The sequence below is a fragment of the Phaethon aethereus genome (genome assembly GCF_964289735.1).
Source record: "Phaethon aethereus genome assembly, chromosome: 3".
Classification (NCBI taxonomy): domain Eukaryota; kingdom Metazoa; phylum Chordata; class Aves; order Phaethontiformes; family Phaethontidae; genus Phaethon; species Phaethon aethereus.
Window position 1 is genome coordinate 10,482,381 of NC_138576.1, and position 18,480 is coordinate 10,500,860.

At 37.3% G+C, this 18,480-nt stretch overlaps 1 protein-coding gene across 1 annotated transcript in view; it reads left to right on the forward strand.

The window, feature by feature from the left end:
- Nucleotides 1-16,544, forward strand: part of APOB (apolipoprotein B) — a gene marked incomplete at both ends in the record, with an annotated part of 36,032 nt that extends 19,488 nt beyond the window's left edge. The window contains 8 exons of the mRNA XM_081997245.1: nt 287-462; nt 597-784; nt 1,051-1,196; nt 2,822-3,198; nt 4,133-11,713; nt 12,506-12,620; nt 13,436-13,619; nt 14,718-16,544. Coding sequence (XP_081853371.1) covers nt 287-462; nt 597-784; nt 1,051-1,196; nt 2,822-3,198; nt 4,133-11,713; nt 12,506-12,620; nt 13,436-13,619; nt 14,718-16,544 — 10,594 coding nt within the window. The remainder of the gene's footprint in view (nt 1-286; nt 463-596; nt 785-1,050; nt 1,197-2,821; nt 3,199-4,132; nt 11,714-12,505; nt 12,621-13,435; nt 13,620-14,717) is intronic.
- Between the last annotated feature and the right edge of the window lie 1,936 nt (nt 16,545-18,480).

Consider the following 18,480-nt stretch of genomic DNA (forward strand, 5'->3'; position numbering starts at 1 on the left):
GGTATTATTTCCATCCATTTCAATATTATGATACTAATCCAGAATTATTATTGTGTGTATCTGCACAGTAGCATTATAATAAATTACCATAGGTTTCCCAAAGTAACTAGCAGAAGCTGAAAACATTCATTGAAGTGGAACAAAGTTTACAACTGCGAGTCAATCTATTTTTTATGACACCTATTATGCCTTTACTATAGATTTAAATGCTGAAATTGCTCCTGAAACATAAGTGAAAAAGTAGAGTGAACTGTTTTGTATTGACCTTTATTTTTTGCTTTCACAGATATGCTGGTATGGAAGAGGCAATGTTAAGAGGCGCCATTTCTATTCCTCGCCTGCAAACCGAACTTAGAACTGAAACATTGGTTAATTATTCACCAACCAAAGGATATCTTCAGATGAGCTCAGCTGCAACAACTCATGGAAACTCAGTTTCAGAAAGAGTTCTTCTCAGATATGGTAGGAGTAAAAACGTGATCCACATGTACAACCCGTAAATTTAAGCATCTTGTTACATTAGTTTATAGTATATCACTAAATAGAATAAGAATATTACTAATTTTACCCTTTTCTGTTAAATTAATGATTTTCAGATTCTGAGAAAGTTGAGCTAGAGTGGAATTCAGGTGCCAGTGCTGCTGTGAAAAAAATGTCTTCTGGCTTCCCAGTTGACTTCTCAGACTACCCAAAAACTTTAGAGAAGCATGCCAATGAACTGCTGGATCGCAAAGTGGCTCATACAGATATGACACTGCGACATATTGTGTCACAATTTATTGTGGTATGTTTCAACCTACAGTAGATATTACAGCTTGACCAAATAGCTCTGGTGGATTCTGGCCTCCCCTGTGGAAGCCAAAATGGGAACTACTTGTAAAAGCACTCATCCGATTGAATAAGATGTGTATTTCCAACTTTCATTGAATCAGTCACTTTATCAGATGCCTAGGGCTTGGTATATGGATAGTTACAATGTCTTTCAGATAACTTACTGGGAAGTCTTAAAACTTGTTATTTGCTTTGAAAAAACTTGTCTCCTCATTGCAGGCAACCAACACCTGGTTGCAAAAGGCATCAAAAGATGTCCCCTATGCCCAGACTCTGCAAGACAAACTAAGTGGACTGCAGGAACTGAACATTCAGAAAATTAACCTGCCTGTTATCACCATTCCTGAAGAACTTTTCCTGAAAAGGTAAGGAGATAAATTAGGATAGTCACACAGGAAACTGAAAATAGGTATTTGTTCATGTTGTGCTATTTTATTTTACTTTGTTTTATAAAACAGCAGTATATGACTATATCCTTAAGTATTGTGTTATATAGTAATGAGAACTGAACAAAAATACAGTGTTTGACAATCTTTAAGCCACTGAATTAATGAAGCCAGGTTTCCCATAGATTTGTGTCCTGTATCCTTACAGACCCTTTATCTTTGTCCATACCCTAATATCTCTACTTTTTCCTGTGGAGTCCTATGAGACATTTCTTCACATTCCCCTACTCATACTGGTTGACCTCCACTGATATATAGTACCCTGACCTCTTCCCATGTCTGACTCCATCTGCCAACTTGCTCAGAGGCAACACATGCCATGGTTGTCCACACGGGGACTGGATGCTTGCCCTAGTTTGGGCCCATCTCCTCCCCATAATAGAGAGTTTCACAGAACTTGCATGAACGTAAATACCTTTGAGGCTTTTACCCTTCTGTCAAATTTGATAGAAATCCTCTAATATGTTAAATATTTCTAAAAAGTAGGGTTAGACAAACAAAAGAGAGAATTGAAGGCAGATAAATAGTATATTTCTTCTGTTTATAGGAAATTAGACTGTAAGCCAGCCAGAGTGGATCTAGACTGAAAAATGCTCATGCACCTGCCAGGACTTGCTCTCATTTACAGTTCCTAGCACATATTGTTCTTGCCATTTACTGTTCATGTTACATTGCTGCTCTGCCTGTGCATAAGAATTCAAGGAACAGTGTTGTGTGGTAGTATCTTCAGAATACACCCACAAATACCACTGTGATCAATAGAAACATGTCTGTATAGTTTTCCCATGAGCTAGGGAAATATTGATGGCTGAAATGAATGTGAAGGACAAGAGAAGCTAGTGTAAGATTGGACTACAAAAACAGATGGAGAACAGTCTTGCATTTTATCTCTCTTAGCGCTGTTTTTCCTTGTACTATCCTTCACTGTGGTAATATGAAACCGTATGTTAATGACACACTTCTCTATTGCTTCCATTGTGTTCCTAAGCTGAGTATAAGCAAGGAAAAAAATGGGTTTTCTCCTATGTTCTTGTCAACAGTGCACATAATAATAGGAATTTCTACTGCTCTGTCATGTTGCTTTTTTAACCATTTGATGTAAAGGAACACATTTCAAAAATGTTTCCTTAATTTTCATCTTAGGATATAGCTGTAAGAGGAAAAAAGAAGATTTTGTAGTATAAAAGACCAGTTGGGCAAATAAGAAAAAAATCTTTGCCAGCTTATTGTTCATGCACAAATTAAGGCCAAGTTTCCTCCTGTTTTGCTGCTTTTGCGATTACAATTTTTTCCCACAAGCTTTTCAGATGACAAGCCATTTCTTCCAAATGGTTAGTTTTAGTTATTTTTATTCAGAATAAAATAAATGCTGAATATTTGGATGAAACTTTTGAAAAGCTTATCATGAGAAAGATAAGATGTCTAAGGACGCTGATGTAAGCATGTGAGTAAGCTCAGTATCATAGGAATAGCAGGAATCATAGAAATTTCTGTATATGCTTCATGGACTTACAGTTTCTAATAGAGTCACTTTTATTTTCTAGTGAAGGCCGGATCAGATACAGCTTAAATAAAAACAGTTTTATAATTAATATCCCGTTGCCATTCGGTGGAAGATCATCCCATGACATAAGGGTGCCACAGACTGTTAAAACACTGCCTCTGGTAATGGAGTCAATGGGAATAAGTGTGCCATCTCGGGAATACAGAATCCCAGCGTTTACTGTTCCAGAATCCTATCCTCTTCGTGTGCCTTTACTTGGCACTTTAGAGGTCTCTGCCAATGTGTACAGCAACTATTACAACTGGACAGCAGCATACTCTTTGGCTAACAGCACCACAGAGAAAGCATCCGGCATAAGAACTACTTATACCACGAATGCTGATTCAGTTTTTGAGCTACTTTCCTACAGTGTGAGAGGTAAGAATGTGTGCTAATACTGCAGTGTTGGCAAAACTATTTTAATGACTTTATTTTCCATGTATCAGGTACAACACATTCATTTTCCTGTTGCTTATTTAAAGAAAGGTAGTGTATAATCCTGAATCACTTTCTCTTTATTTTTAAAGATATTATGTGAGTCTGTTTATTTAGGCACTAAAGTTGAAGTCAGTTTAATTCAATAAAGACTTTTAAGGTCCATATTTTCCTAGATATTCCCTACTGAAGAAAAAGTCCTTAAAAACTGAAGGCATGATTCTACAAACACTTGTGTATCTGACAAGTCAAGTGCTTCAAAATCAGGTGTGCACATGTATGTGTAGCTATGCCCACAGTTTGTTTCTCGCTCTTATTTATATATGTAGATATATAATTCTTTTTTATCATTTATATATGTCCATATACTGTCATAACTACATAACAGTTATCCCGAACTCAGACTGGATAGGTCTTAAGACTGGTATTTTTAAGTTAGTTCCTCTAAAATTGCAGTTTGATTTCTCAAATTGCAAAAGGACAAGCTAACTTCAGTCTTTTCTAAACTCCACAGCATAAATGAAGTATGATAAAGAAAAGATTAAAAAACCCCAGGAATATTGCATATGGTTTTTTTTGAGAGTCCATCTTCTTAATTTAAGTTTAAAACGACATAACTTGGTGTAGTTTTACATAATTATATTTAGGAGAGTAGTGTAGAGATTTAGTTCAAAACTTTAGGCCCAAATATCAAAATAATAACAATTTTTACAGAAATATTCAGGATTTACCAAAACATTTTGGCTTTACAGCAAAATGGTATAATAACAGTAATTGCAATTTAAGCAGTAACATAAAAGCTTAGTGGCACCAGACAAAGTCTTAAAGGCAAAAAGGTATAAATTGCACTGTTATCTTTTGTCTCCTCCTATTTCAGGTTCTGGAGAAGCATCATATAATAGAAATGGATTCACCTGTGCATATGAAAATCACCTGAAGCACAGACTCTTAACATCAGTTTTTAAGTTGGCCAGGACAAAGAGTTACGAACCTAGTCCAGTTGCAAACTACACCATATCACTTACGGCATCCAGTACTCTGGGTCCTCAGCTTTCATTTTCCAGTGATATTGTTTCTGAAAAGACAAATAACATGAATATCAATAACATCAAGATGGAAGGGCAGCTGGAAGTGGCTTCTGTCATTGCAAGAAGCATTTACACTCTGTCAAGCTCATACAATGAAAAGAGACGTGTTTTAGAAGGAAAATCAAATCTGAAGTTGGATTCTTCTTACCTTCAGGCTACCAATCAGATATCTGGCAGATATAGTGATGATTTATTTTCCATTTCTTCAGTTTCTGATGTACAAAGTGGACTATTAAAGAACACAGCTTCACTGAAGTATGAAAACAGCCAGCTGAAGATAACATCTGAAACAAATGGGAGGTATCGACATACTGCAGGTGTCAATAAGCTTGAATTAATTTTGTCAAAGAAGATGGCAGCACTTCGATCTGAGTACCAAGCCACTTACAAGCAAACCCAGTATTATGCCTTGTTTGCAGGTTCTCTCAATTCTCAGGATCTTGTTTTCAACACTGATATTTCTATGACTGATCAAAGGAATCGAGCCGCACATAAGTCATCACTCAATGTAAATCAGTATGGTCTAGCCAGCAGCGCAACCACAAATGTGCAGTTTAGTCCACTGACAATGCAGAGTGAAATGAATGCCAAACTTGATACCGCTGGAGGCTCCATGTCACTATCCTCTTCTGGGCGCTATGGTAAAAACAATGCAAAATTCAATCTAGGTGGAAGAGTGAGCCTAACGGAAATAACGCTGGGAAGTGAATATCAGAGTACGGTTCTGGGTATGGACAACAAACACGTTTTAAACTTCAGAGTTAATAGAGAAGGACTCAAGTTTTCAAATAATTTGCAAGGTTCGTTCAAAGAGATTAAGTTGGAGTACACAAATGACTTGAATATTCCTGGCTTATCCTTAACATTTGCTTCGAAGTTAGACAACAGCTTCAGCTTTGACAAGTTCCACAAGCATATTTTTGACCTACAACTGCAGCCTAGCTCACTTACAGCTAAACTGAGCAATAATATTAAATACACTAAAACAGAAGTTTCCAACAAAGCAGAACTGCTTCTTGAGCCTCTGAAGCTGAACTTGGGTGGCAATGTCAGAGGAGCCTATGGAGCAGATGAAATCAGGCATACATACACCATTACGTATGCTGATCTGGCTGCAAACTTTAAAACAGATACAGTCGCAAATGTTCAAGGCACAGCAGTGAGTCACAGAGTTAATCTGAATGTGGCAGGACTTGCTTCCTCAGTTACTATGAACACAGACTGTGATTCCAAATCTCTCCGTTTCAGCAATGTTGTGCGTTCCACTATGGCCCCATTTGCTATCACTGCTGACGTACATACCAATGGTAACGGAAAGCTGATTGCCATGGGTGAACACACAGCAGACCTCTACAGCAAATTCCTGTTTAAAGCAGAGCCTCTTGCTTTCACTTTCTCCCATGATTACAGAGGATCGACCAGTCACAGCTTGAAGTATAGAGGAAGATACACTACCCTGCTTGATAACAAAGTTCATATGCTTTTTACTCCATCAGAGCAGTCAAGTGCTTGGAAGCTGAAAAGTCAGCTAAATAATAATGTATATTCACAAGATCTCAGTGCTTACAATGATGCAGAAAAGACTGGTATGGAACTTAGCGGAAGAGCTTTAGCAGATCTCTCTGTAATGGATACATCAGTTATACTACCATTCACATCTGAAGAAGTTAATTTAATTGATGTGTTGGGCCTCAGAGGCAGTGTGTCAGAGCCTCAAGAATTCATCATCTCTGGCTTTGTGAAGTATGACAAAAATAAAGATATGCATGTCATAAACCTACCGTTCTTGGAACATTTGCCAGTTTATTTTGAACAAATCAGAGGCACCATTCTATCCACACTGCAGGCCATACAAAGTTACTTGAAGAACATTAACATAGAACAACATATGAGAAAATACAAGGCAACTTTGGATAAACTCCCACAGCACATTAATGATTATATGGACAAATTAGATATGAAAGGTAGAGTTAGCAGCATGAAAAATAATTTGGTTGCTTTCACAAAGGACTACAGAATAACGTCTGAGGATCTCCAAGTTATGCTGGAAAAAGCCATGGACAATCTTCAAGAAATACTGTCTCAGCTGCAGGTCTACGTGATACAAATTGAGCAATACATCAAAGATCGCTATGAGCAATATGACATTAAAGCACTTATTGCACAGCTTCTTGACCAAATAGTTGAAACAATGACAGCTCTAGATAACAAGTATAAGATAAGAATGACTGTAGTTGACACTATTCAAAAATTGAAATTTTTTTTCTGCCAGTATTATCCTAGCAAAATTGGAAGCAGCACTTTGGCTTGGATTAAAAATGTAGATGATGAGTACAGGATAACAGCTAGGATACAGAAAAACGTAGAACAACTCAAGATTCAAATTCAGAATATTGATGTCAGACGCATTGCAGAAAATTTGAAGCAGCAGGTTAAAGCATTTGATACTAAAGAAGTTTTAGAAAAATTGAAGCACTCATTACCAATTGAAAAAATTAATGATGTTCTTGAACAAATCAAAGACTTTATTCTGAATTGGATGGAGGAGTATGAAGTGTCTGAGAAGATCAGTGTTTTCCGAGGTCATATACACAAATTTATTGTAAAATATGAAATTGATAAGCAGGTATATTTTTTAATGGACAGAATGATAGAACTGCTTAACCAGTACAGAATAAAAGAAACTGTCCAGAAACTGACTGTCTACCTGAAAAATATTGATGTCAAGTCATGCTTTGATAAAGTTGTTGCTCTTGTTGATGATGCTGTCAAGAAAGTGCAAACCTTTGATTATGAAATGATGATAAAGGAAGTAAACAAGCTGCTTGACATGGTTATTAGAAAGCTCAAGTCTTTTGACTATAACCAGTTTGTTGATGATACAAATAACAAAATCCGAGAAGTGACCCAGAAAATAAATGAGGAACTCAGAAATCTAGAACTTCCACAGAAAGCAGAAGCATTGAAACAGTATATGAGAGATTTTAGAGCTGTGATTTCAAAATACATGGAACAACTAAGGGACAGCAAGCTTGCTGCAATAATTAACTGGTTCAAGGAGCTCATAAACTCAACAACATTCGCTAATCTGAAAGCCAAGGTAAATGAACAACTGGAAGACTTGCGAGAGAGGATTTCTGAAATGGATATTTCCCAGGAATTCCAGTGGTATCTTCAGAAGATAAGCCAATTCTACAATTCTGTTGTCATGTACATTTCTGACCAGTGGAACATAGCTTTTAAGAAAATCGTTGCTTTGGCTGAAGGCTATGATCTAAGAAATTGGGCTGAAAATTTAAACCAGTTTGTTGAAACAGGATTTAAAGTCCCTGAAATCAGAACTGTTATAGTCACTATACCTGCCTTTGAAGTTAGTCTCCGAAGCCTTCGAGAAGCAACATTTCGAACACCAGACTTCATTGTTCCACTGACTGATCTGCATATCCCCTCCTATGAGATAAATTTCAAGAGATTAAACGACATGAAAATCCCAATGAAATTTACTACCCCAGAATTTACAGTTCTAAATACCTTTAAAGTGCCTTCCTATACAATTGACTTGAATGAGATAAAACTGCAGATTGTGAGGACAATGGACAAACTCATGTCTGGTGAATTCCAGTTGCCAGCAATTGAACTGTATTTTAAAGATCTGAAGATGAGAGATATGCCTTTTTCTGACATTTCTTTCCCAGAAATACAAATGCCGCAGTTTCAAATACCAGAATTATTGGTTCCAAAGCTAAATCTAAATGAGATCCAAATTCCTAACATGAAGATACCAGAGTTCCAGCTTCCACGTATCCCACATACTGTGACTGTCCCTACATTTGGCAAATTGTCTGGTGCTTTCAGAGTCACCTCTCCATTCTTTACACTGTCTACACAAGCTGAGGTTCATAATACTACAACATCTGCAAACAGTCCAGAATTTGTGACCTCCCTTTCAGCTCAAACAACATCCAAATTACACTTCCTAGTTTTTAGTGTTATTGCAGATTCACGTCTCTTGGCCCCTGACATGAAGCAGCTGAACCTTAAAAATTCCATGAAGGTCAACCACAGGTTCCTTAAAGTTGACCACACCAATGAAGTGGTATTTTTAGGGACTTCGGTAGAAGGTGAAGCTGAAACTAAAGCAAGCTTATATACAATGAAAAATTCAATAGAACTACAGAATAATTTAATGGTCAAACTGCAAAGAAAAATTCAAATACAGAGTGGAACAGCATATTCCCACAGACTGAATATTCCACAGGCTGATTTCTCCAGCCAGGCTGATCTGGTCAATAATATGACAACAGAGGTAGAAGCAGGACACATATCATTTACCTCCACTGGCAAAGGAAACTGGAAATGGGCTTCTCCTAATTTCTCTGATGAAGGCACTCATGATTCACATGCCACTTTCAGGGTTGAGGGCCCCATTATTACGTTTTCTGCCAACAACAGAATAAATGATAAGTACCTGAAAGTCAACCAAGCTATGAAATATGAATGTGGTTTCCTAAATTATGCAACACTTCAGATTCAGTCAGAAATTGAGTCGCAGCGTGTGGGACGTAGCATCCTGAATGTGAAAGGCACAGGACAGCTTGGTGGAATGAAAGTAGAATTAACAGGCTCTCACAATGCTCGGCTCAATGGACGGATTACTGGTACTGTAAATAATGGTGTTTCCTTCTTGGCACAGCCTTTTGAAATTCGTCTATTAACAAACAATGATGGAAATGTGAAAATCAGCTTCCCAATGAAACTGACTGGCAAAATTGACTTCCTGAATAACTACGGTTTTGCACTCAGTTCCTCTGTTCAGCAGGTCAGCTGGCAGGCTACTGGCAGGTTCAATCAGTACAGGTATTCCCATAATATATCTGCTGGCAACAATGATGACAGAATTGAAGCTCATGTTGAAATGAATGGAGATGCCAACCTGGACTTCCTCAATATTCCTCTAACCATTCCTCAGCTTCAGGTTCCCTACACTGGAATCAAAACTCCTCAGCTAAAAGATTATTCACTGTGGGAACAAGTAGGCCTGAAGGATTTATTGAAGACAACAAGACAATCCTTTGATTTGAATTTGAATGCTCGGTATGAGAAAAACAAAGACATGCATGTAATCCCACTTCCTTTAGCGGCAGTGCATGAAGCACTTAATAAATACATAATTTTCTTCAACAAATATTTTGAGAGAGGAAGAAACACCGCTTTAGATTTTCTCACAAAGTCATATAATGAAGCCAGAACAAAATTTGACAAATACAAAATACAGACATCACTGAACAAACTACCACGGACCTTCAGGATTCCAGGATACACCATTCCAATTGTGAATATTGAGGTTTCTCCTTTTACTGCTGAGATGCCAGCCTTTGGTTACATGCTGCCAAAAGAAATAAGCACAACAGGATTCACAGTCCCATTTATTGGCTTTTCTGTACCATCTTACACACTAGTCTTACCTTCTCTGGAGCTTCCAGTCCTTCATGTCCCACAGGATCTACGCACTCTAAAGCTTCCTAGATTCAGAATCAACAGCCCATCAAACCACATCTTAATTCCTGCCATGGGAAACATTACTTATGACTTCTCATTTAAATCCAGTGTGATCACTTTAACTGCAAATGCCGGGCTGTTCAATCAGTCAGATATTGCAGGGCAGCTCAGTGTCTCATCCTCCTCTGTCATGGATGCACTGCAATTTAAGCTGGATGGTTCAACAAGTTTGACAAGAAAAAGGGGGTTGAAGCTGGCCACAGCGTTGTCCCTGAGTAATAACAAATATCTAGGAGGAAATCATGACAGCACTATTAGTCTCACAAAGAGGAACATGGAAGCTTCAGTGGCAACAAATGCAGAAATCAACACACCAGTTTTAAAAATGAATTTCAGCCAAGAACTTTCTGGAAATACTAAGTCTAAACCCACTCTTTCCTCAGGGCTAAAATTAATATATGATTTTAATACTCCTAAATATGGCACCAGTGCTAAGGGAGGAATTGCTCACAAACTTGCTTTGGAGAGCCTTACGTCTTACATATCAGTAGAAACTTCTACAAATGGAGATATTGATGGAGTATTTTACACTGGAAATGCATTTTCTGGAAGTATAGACCATGAGGCAAACACCTATCTGAATGCTAATGGAGCTCGATCATCTCTCAAGCTTGAGGCCCACTCCAAAGCAGATGGACTCTGGAACAGTGAAATGAAAGAAATACTTGCAGTGGAAGCATCTACCCATCGTGTTTATGCAGTCTGGGAGCACCATGGGAAGAACTATGCACGATATACACCTCTTTTCACAACAATAGGGGCTCAGAGATGCAAAGCAACCTTAGAACTGGCTCCTTGGGGTATATCAGCAGATCTTCACATTCATGCCACTCAGCCAAATTCCTTCCTGGACACAGCCTCAGTTAATCAAGTTGTTGTAGTGAAAATCAGTACTGCAAATCAGAAAGTTGGCTGGAAGGGTGAAGGCCAAATTCAGTCATTGTCTCTCAGTCATGATATGCAGGTATCAAATGAAAAATCAAAGGCAAAGTTTGATATTTCTGGATCTTTGGAAGGATACATGGACTTCCTCAAAAACATAAAGTGTCCCATTGCTGAGAAGAGCTTATGGGATATCTTGAAGTTGGACGTCACTACCAGTGCTAACAGAAAACAGTACTTAAATGGTTCAGCTTCCCTCGTATATACAAAGAGTGATGATGGTTACTTTTTCCCCATACCTGTGAATAAGCTGACTGATGGCTTCACTTTCAGTATTCCTGAGTTACACCTAAAGGCTCCAAGCCCTGTTCTCAGCACTCCAGCGTTCAGAGTTCCTTTCACCACTCTCCAGGTCCCAGCATACACCATTGACTTGCGCAACATAAAAATTCCACAGATGCTAAAAACAATGCCATTTGATGTCGATTTACCCACACTGCCAAAACTAAGATTCCCCAAAGTGGATATAGGAGCCAATTATATTACATTAGAAGAATATAAAATACCATATTTTGAGATGACAATACCTGAATACCAAATTACTGTGTCTCAATTTACTCTTCCAAAGAGTATTTCTCTTGGCAGTTTCCATGTAGATCTGGATGAAGTAGCTAATAAGATTGCAGATTTTGATCTGCCTACAATTACAATTCCTGAACAGAACATTGAGATCCCCCCTCTCAAAATATCCTTGCCTGCTGGAATTTACATCCCATCATTTGGTGCCTTGACTGGATCTTTCAAAGTTGCTTCCCCTTTGTACAATGTCACCTGGAGAACAGACTTAACAAACAAAAAGGACTCTTTCGAGCAGTCCATTGACTCTACCTGCAGCTCAACATTGCAGTTCCTGGAATATGACTTGAATGGTAAGATTTTAAAATTCTATATGCCACAATTCTGGGGGAAATACTGTATACTGGGGTTTTTCAGATTTTCTTTTTCCCAGCACTTTGCATATGAAGGTGTTTCTGTCTATTTAGCATTGACATTAGATTATACTTCTTTTATCATCATCAGCATTTTTTCATAAATTATTATCAGAGCCTCAGTCAGTCACCCTGAAGGCTAATGTCTATATATATAAAAAAATAATGGTATACTGTGAAAAAAATGGAAGTGTGTAGCAGTTTCTTATTTTAAATTGTTAACAACATAACATTCCCCCATTACCTACGATAATACACATAAAGAAGAGAAGTCTGGTTGACTTTTTATCCAATTCAGTTCAGATAAGAAATACCTATCTTTTTCCTTAGGAACTAACCATATTTAATTTCAAAAATTATTTCAATTCAGAAAACTCTGGAGTCCCATATATCATTGAGTTCTAGACTTTATAATAATACTAGAAATATACATCAGGATAAAATTCTAAACTCTCAAGAAATCAGAATCCTTATTTATGATCTGCATAAATGCAAAATGTTATATCCATGTTGTTCTAATATAGAGAAAAAATTAATTTTAAAATACTCTGGTTGAACAAATATTTTCATATCCTTTTATTTGGCGCATTATGGGCATTAGTTTCTTGATGTGTAATTTTACATATTACTGAAACGCCCCACAGCTAGCCATCTAACATACAACTGGATATGTACTTTGTATTGTTTGCTGGTCAGTTCTGGAAGTACACACATTTGAAATCTTTTTCACAGTTGTTTCAAACTACAAATATGAAGAAGGCATGTTTGTTATGAAGACAACTGGCAGCTTTTCACATCGTGACATGAGTGCAAACTACAAGGAAGATCTTACTCTTTCGGGAATTAGGTAAAGATTTGCTCTAATAATACAATTTATAATAGACAAAATTTCCGATGGTATATTATTGCTTTGATCTCTCATGCCCCAGAGTGCTTTGCTGTAATTAATAAGAACCTATGTAGCTATGCTGTCATTATAGGCTGTGCCTTTTTCCTGCTTGAGATGTCTGGAAAGCTGTTCCCCCTCAGCATTTCTAGGATAGCTTTTTTCAGCAGCCCCATTTCAGAAAACTGCTGAGATATAAATACAGTATTTTATAATGAGAGCAGTTCTAGATCTGACCATCAACATAGTGTGTTTTTTTTCACTGGACCCCTCTGTCACCACAAGCCATTGAAGAATAATTTTTATTCACAAGTACCGGTACTAGAGATTGCAGAATTGGCCTTCTAACTGCCTGTTTTGATCTGCAAGTGTTGTGTTGATATATCCAAGGGACAGAGTCTGTGAAGGCAAGTACAAATGCAGAGAAAAAATACTGCCTGTACTTGTGTTGGTGGAAAACACTGCACTCAGCTGGTAGAAGTCTGTAGAAAGCTGACAGTGGTACGGCTACAGGTCTTGTTTTGCTGCTCTAATTTAATGAAAATTCTCAGCAGAGGTCAATATAGTTTTGTCTAAAGCAGGAAAACTGGAGGCATGTGAATTAGGCTAAATCCTAAGAAACGTGGATAGTGAAACCCTACATTTTCTTTTGGTGATGAAGGCATTGTTTACATACATAAATATATAAAATAATAGGTAGTATTGTATTTAGACATACTGCATTGGGCTTGTGCTTTGTGCATTCCTTCATAGCTGGGTATTCACTGTTGTTGTAGAGTCATGGACAACACTGCATCACTAGACATCATCAGCCCAACTTTTACAGATGTTCATATGCATTATCAAGAGACTGACAAGAGCTTATCCGGCTCGGTGTCTTCACCCGCTGCTGGGACCTTGGGCTATGTCATTGAAATGGACACTGACATTCTCACAGCAAAAGTTTACTACCGAACTCAGGTAAGCTTGATATGAGCAATAAAAAGCAAAAAGTTTGGGTGTGGTCAGAGGAAAAGTTCTCTTTTAAAGTTTGTATATGTTTATATTAAGACATAAATTAACCACCCTTTGTCTAAAGAAAAAGTATATTATCAGTAATTAAAGTTTTTGTTTCCTATACTGGCCTTTCCAATACTAAAAGTAGCATGTGTACGAAGAGGCTGTTTCAGCTCCTCCACACAGTTAATTCTGCCCTCTCCTATGATCAAGAAGATACACCCACTGAAAGTACAAAGTTTTAGATAAGCAACCCATCAGGTTCAATATATACCCATCAGGCTACTTAAAATTACTCAAAAGTGCCCATTATAGGAATCAGGCCACTGGAAGCGGTCAGACCATCTGTAGAGTGCCTTTTTTAATCCATTAATGTATCACAGTACATTATGAGAATTAAAAACCTTACTAGATTTGCTAAAAAAACATGCTATTATTATTGGCATACTACAACAATTTCAAATTTAAAATCTTGCCTTCCAAAATGATACACTAATTTAGGAATCACAAGCAACTCATAATTCACTATTTACTACTGAAAACTGGAAAATTGTTTTATGCAAATAAATTGTCATTCAAATATCTTTAATTACTCTAAGTAACTCTTTAAATTGTCTCATTGATTTGAATGATTACAAAATGACATCCTCTAATATTTTCATATGAAGAAAATGCTTTTTGAATTCACTTTAAATGATTTCAAGAATGAGTAGAAAGCTCATTTTCCCAAGTAATTCACATGCCTTATGAGACATGATAAGCATTTAATACAAAGGAAGGAAAAATCTTATTTGCAGTCAAATTTTGAAAAAGAACAGACTAATTTATGTTTGGCAGAGGCTCAAAGTAACTTTATACAATATAATTTCTTCCAAAATAACCTTTCAAGATGAGAGCAAACACACAGTAGACAAAAAATTGTACTGTATTTGTCCTAATATATAATAAAATTAAAGATGCAAAATGAGAACGTTGAAATACACTCATAAATAATACCGGATTTCTTTTATATACAAGAATATATAAAAGCTACCTTTTTCTTATCCTGTTCTATATTTTCAGTCTGCTCCTCAGAGGGACATTGACATATTAAAAAGTGAGATATCCTTCAAGAAACCTGACCTGATTCAAATGAAATTCAACTGGAAAGAGGATGCTGTCAAAGACTTGCTACTTGGTCTAAAAGAAAAAGTACCTAAAATAACAAATGCAGTCTATAGGTATGTTAATCGGTACCATAAGGAGCATATGGGACTCGAAATTAGTGCTGCCACCTTAAAAATGAAAAATATAATGCAGAATAATGCTGACAAAGCATACACACTTGCTGTAAAACAAATAGATCAAATAGATGCTCAGTTTCGCACAGCTGCCAATGAGGCTTCTGGCAAATATCAGGACATGAAGGTCAAAGCTAGACAGATATATCGAAAAGCAGCAGATCAAGCTGAACAGTTTGACTATCAAAGAATAAAAGCACAGCTTTTGGATGCTACAATTGACATCATAGAAGAGTATCACAAGAGAATAAAACACCTAATTGACTCAGCCGTTGAATTCCTGAAAACCACGAAATTCCAGGTGCCTGGGCTGTCTGACAAGTACACTGGTGAAGAAATATACCTTATGATTACAGAGAAGGTAGCAAAAAATGCTGATTTGTGCCTTTCAAAACTTCAGGAGTACTTTGATGCCTTGATTGCAGCTATCAATGAATTGGAAGTCAGAGTTCCTGCTTCTGAAACAATTCTTAGAGGTCGTAATGTACTTGATCAAATTAAAGAAATGCTGAAACACTTGCAGGAAAAAATCAGGCAGACATTTGATACTCTCCAGGAAGCTGATTTTGCAGGAAGGCTTAAGCAACTGAAACAAGTAGTGCAACAAGTTTTTCAGAAGGTAGAAGAAATGGTTAGAAGCTTGCAATCCAAAAATTTTGAAGACATCAAAGTCCAAACACAACAGATGTACAAAGATGCAATGGCTTCAGACTATGCACAGAAACTGAGATCCTTGGCAGAAGATGTTAAAAGATACATTTCTCAGTTTAAAGATTTTAGCCAGAAGACATTCCAGGACCTTTCAGAAAAGCTGCACCAGCTGCTCCTCTATGTAAAGGCATTGCGGGAGGAATATTTTGATCCAACTACACTTGGATGGTCAGTGAAATATTATGAGGTGGAAGACAAGGTACTAGGATGGCTGAAGAATCTAATAGATATACTAGCAGATTGGCACAATAAATATGTTGGAGATCTTGCTGACTCAGTTACACGCCTGACAGACCAAGTAAGAGAATTGGTGGAAAACTACAGCCAGGAATATTATGACCTTATAACTGATATTGAAGGAAAAGGAAAACAGAAGGTCAAGGAGCTCTCATCTGCTGCTCAGGAAAAAATCCGATATTGGTCTGCAGCTGCTAAGAGGAAAATCGATGAACATAACAAGCAAGTCAAAGAAAAACTCCAGGAGATCTATGGGCAGCTTAGTCATTCCCAAGAAAAGCTAGTCAGTGAGGCCAGAAGGTTAATTGATCTAACTATAGAAAATTACTCTGCATTCCTGCAATATATCTCAGAGCTTCTTCGTTGGTTTGAGCAAGTAACAGCTGAGAGCATGAAGCAGTATATAGCTGTTCGTCAAGGAGAGCTTAGAATAGATGTGCCCAAGCCATTTGACTGGCAGTCCATTTACCAAATGCCCCAAAAAAGCAGGGAGGCACTCAGAAAAAAAGTGGAACTAACACGCACACTGATTCAGCAAGGCATTGAGCAAGGCTCCAGGAAATGGGAAGAAATGCAAAGATTCATTGACGAACAACTTGCCACTGACCAACTGAGTCTTCAGCAGATTGTGGAAAAAATACAGCAGCGCATAAAGACCTGAGTGTACATGCAGAGGAGGAGAAGTAGTAAATTTGTACCACAATGTATTTAAAAATAACAGCAATCAGCATACTGGAGCTTCAGATAGATACTGTTTGAATCTGAATTTGTAAATGAAAACTGAATAACACTAGGTTATTTTAATAAGCTTAATAAGCAAATAAATGAGTTCTTTATTACATCTTTGTGTCATTCATTACAGCTACTTTTACTTGGACCATAGGGCTTAATCCAACAATTGTCAAGGTCAATGGGAAGTTTTTGCTTTGAATTCACTGTATGGTGGCTCGAGCCAATAATGTGCAATACATATTGTAAATAGTCACAAAAGCTATGGAATACATAGAATAAACAGGTTTTAAGATAAAGGTCACATTCATAAGCCAGTTGAAGAACGACTTGGAAACACATAATTTCCCAGCAAGAAATAACTGCATAGATAAGTTTGGTAGAAAAAGAAGAATAAAAGAGCATGTACAAAAATATGAAGGAAAAAAAATGAATTCTGGAAATAATGTCAGAAAGTTAAAAAGAACATAGAAATACAAACATATATAGAAGTCTGACTCCTGGAAAACAGCATATAATAATACCAATATTCTGTTAAGAAAAATAAATTTATGCATGTATCAGTTTTCAGAAAACTATGCCAAGAATTTTAGATGGGTTTTCTTTCTACTGGCTAATTTATGATTCAGAAATACAGGGTTTTCTTACCTGTTTTCCCATGATATTTCTGGTTTCACATGAAATTTTCTAACTTTTACTTACCGTAAGTTTAGTTAACTGTCAGAGTTTCACTGACATCACTGTGTATGACAGGAGTCAAAAAGCTTTTCCCTCATTCTCCTAGGCTGAAGCCTAGACCTCACTTAAATGAATTCTCGATTTAAAGTTGAATTTAAATAATGTTGAAGAATTCACTCACAAAATGTGTGGACCTGTTATGGTTTATTTTCAGCTGTTGTATTACTATATAGCTAGTCCTTGAGAAAGGCATGCTCAGGCTGAAGTAATGTTGCCTCTTTGAGAATAAACTCTTTAACAAACGGCACCAGAAATTTTGTGTCCATATCTGTTTTGATACAGTCAGTTCACTCTGTAATATGGTTGTTGCTTGTTCATTAATGGGGAAACAGAGAGTCTGGTTTCATCCCATGCTATGGCTGGTTTCATGCATGAAGCAATGGAGCACCAGTTTACAAATACCCAAATAAGTTCTGTGGCAGCAGATACGTACTTACAGCACAGAGTAGCACCACACAAAGATGCTAGCTGAGGTCCTGGAAACTGGAGAGTCCAGTGCCCATGTTGAGTTTATGCAGCAGTAATGCTCCCAACTCCACAACTGGTCCATATGTATCTAGCCAGATTGTTAGGCTATACAACTTCGATATCCCCGTTGCCACACAACACTACTTCCCGAGTAAGTAAGTCTGCCAGTAATGATTTTTATCCGATGAGCTACATCAACACCAAAATTAGAACCCGACAAGTGTGGTAGTATACACACGACTATCTACCTGTCAGCAGAATGGGCATCTCTTAGAAAGTAAGGTAAATTTGTTTTCTCGTTAGAGCTTTCAGCTGTCGCAAATATAGCAATGATTCTCAGATAAAGAGATGAAGTAGTCCCCTGTGAATTGTAGAATAAAGAGTTTTCATTCTGAATAGAACTTATCTGCATATGTCTCCCTGCCTGGGGGAACCAGAGGTATAAAAATCCCTATTTACATGTCCTACTGAGTATCCCAGTAAATAAAGATGTTGGCTGCAGAGCCCTTTCACCTTCATTCACAAGGAAACTGAAGCCTATGGGTCATCTGATCTTTATTTGATGTCAGATTGCACAACCCGTTTCCCTGAATTTCACAAATGTTTAAGCACAACCAGATTTCTCAGACACTGTCTGATTCTTGCTTCCCTTCATCATGACA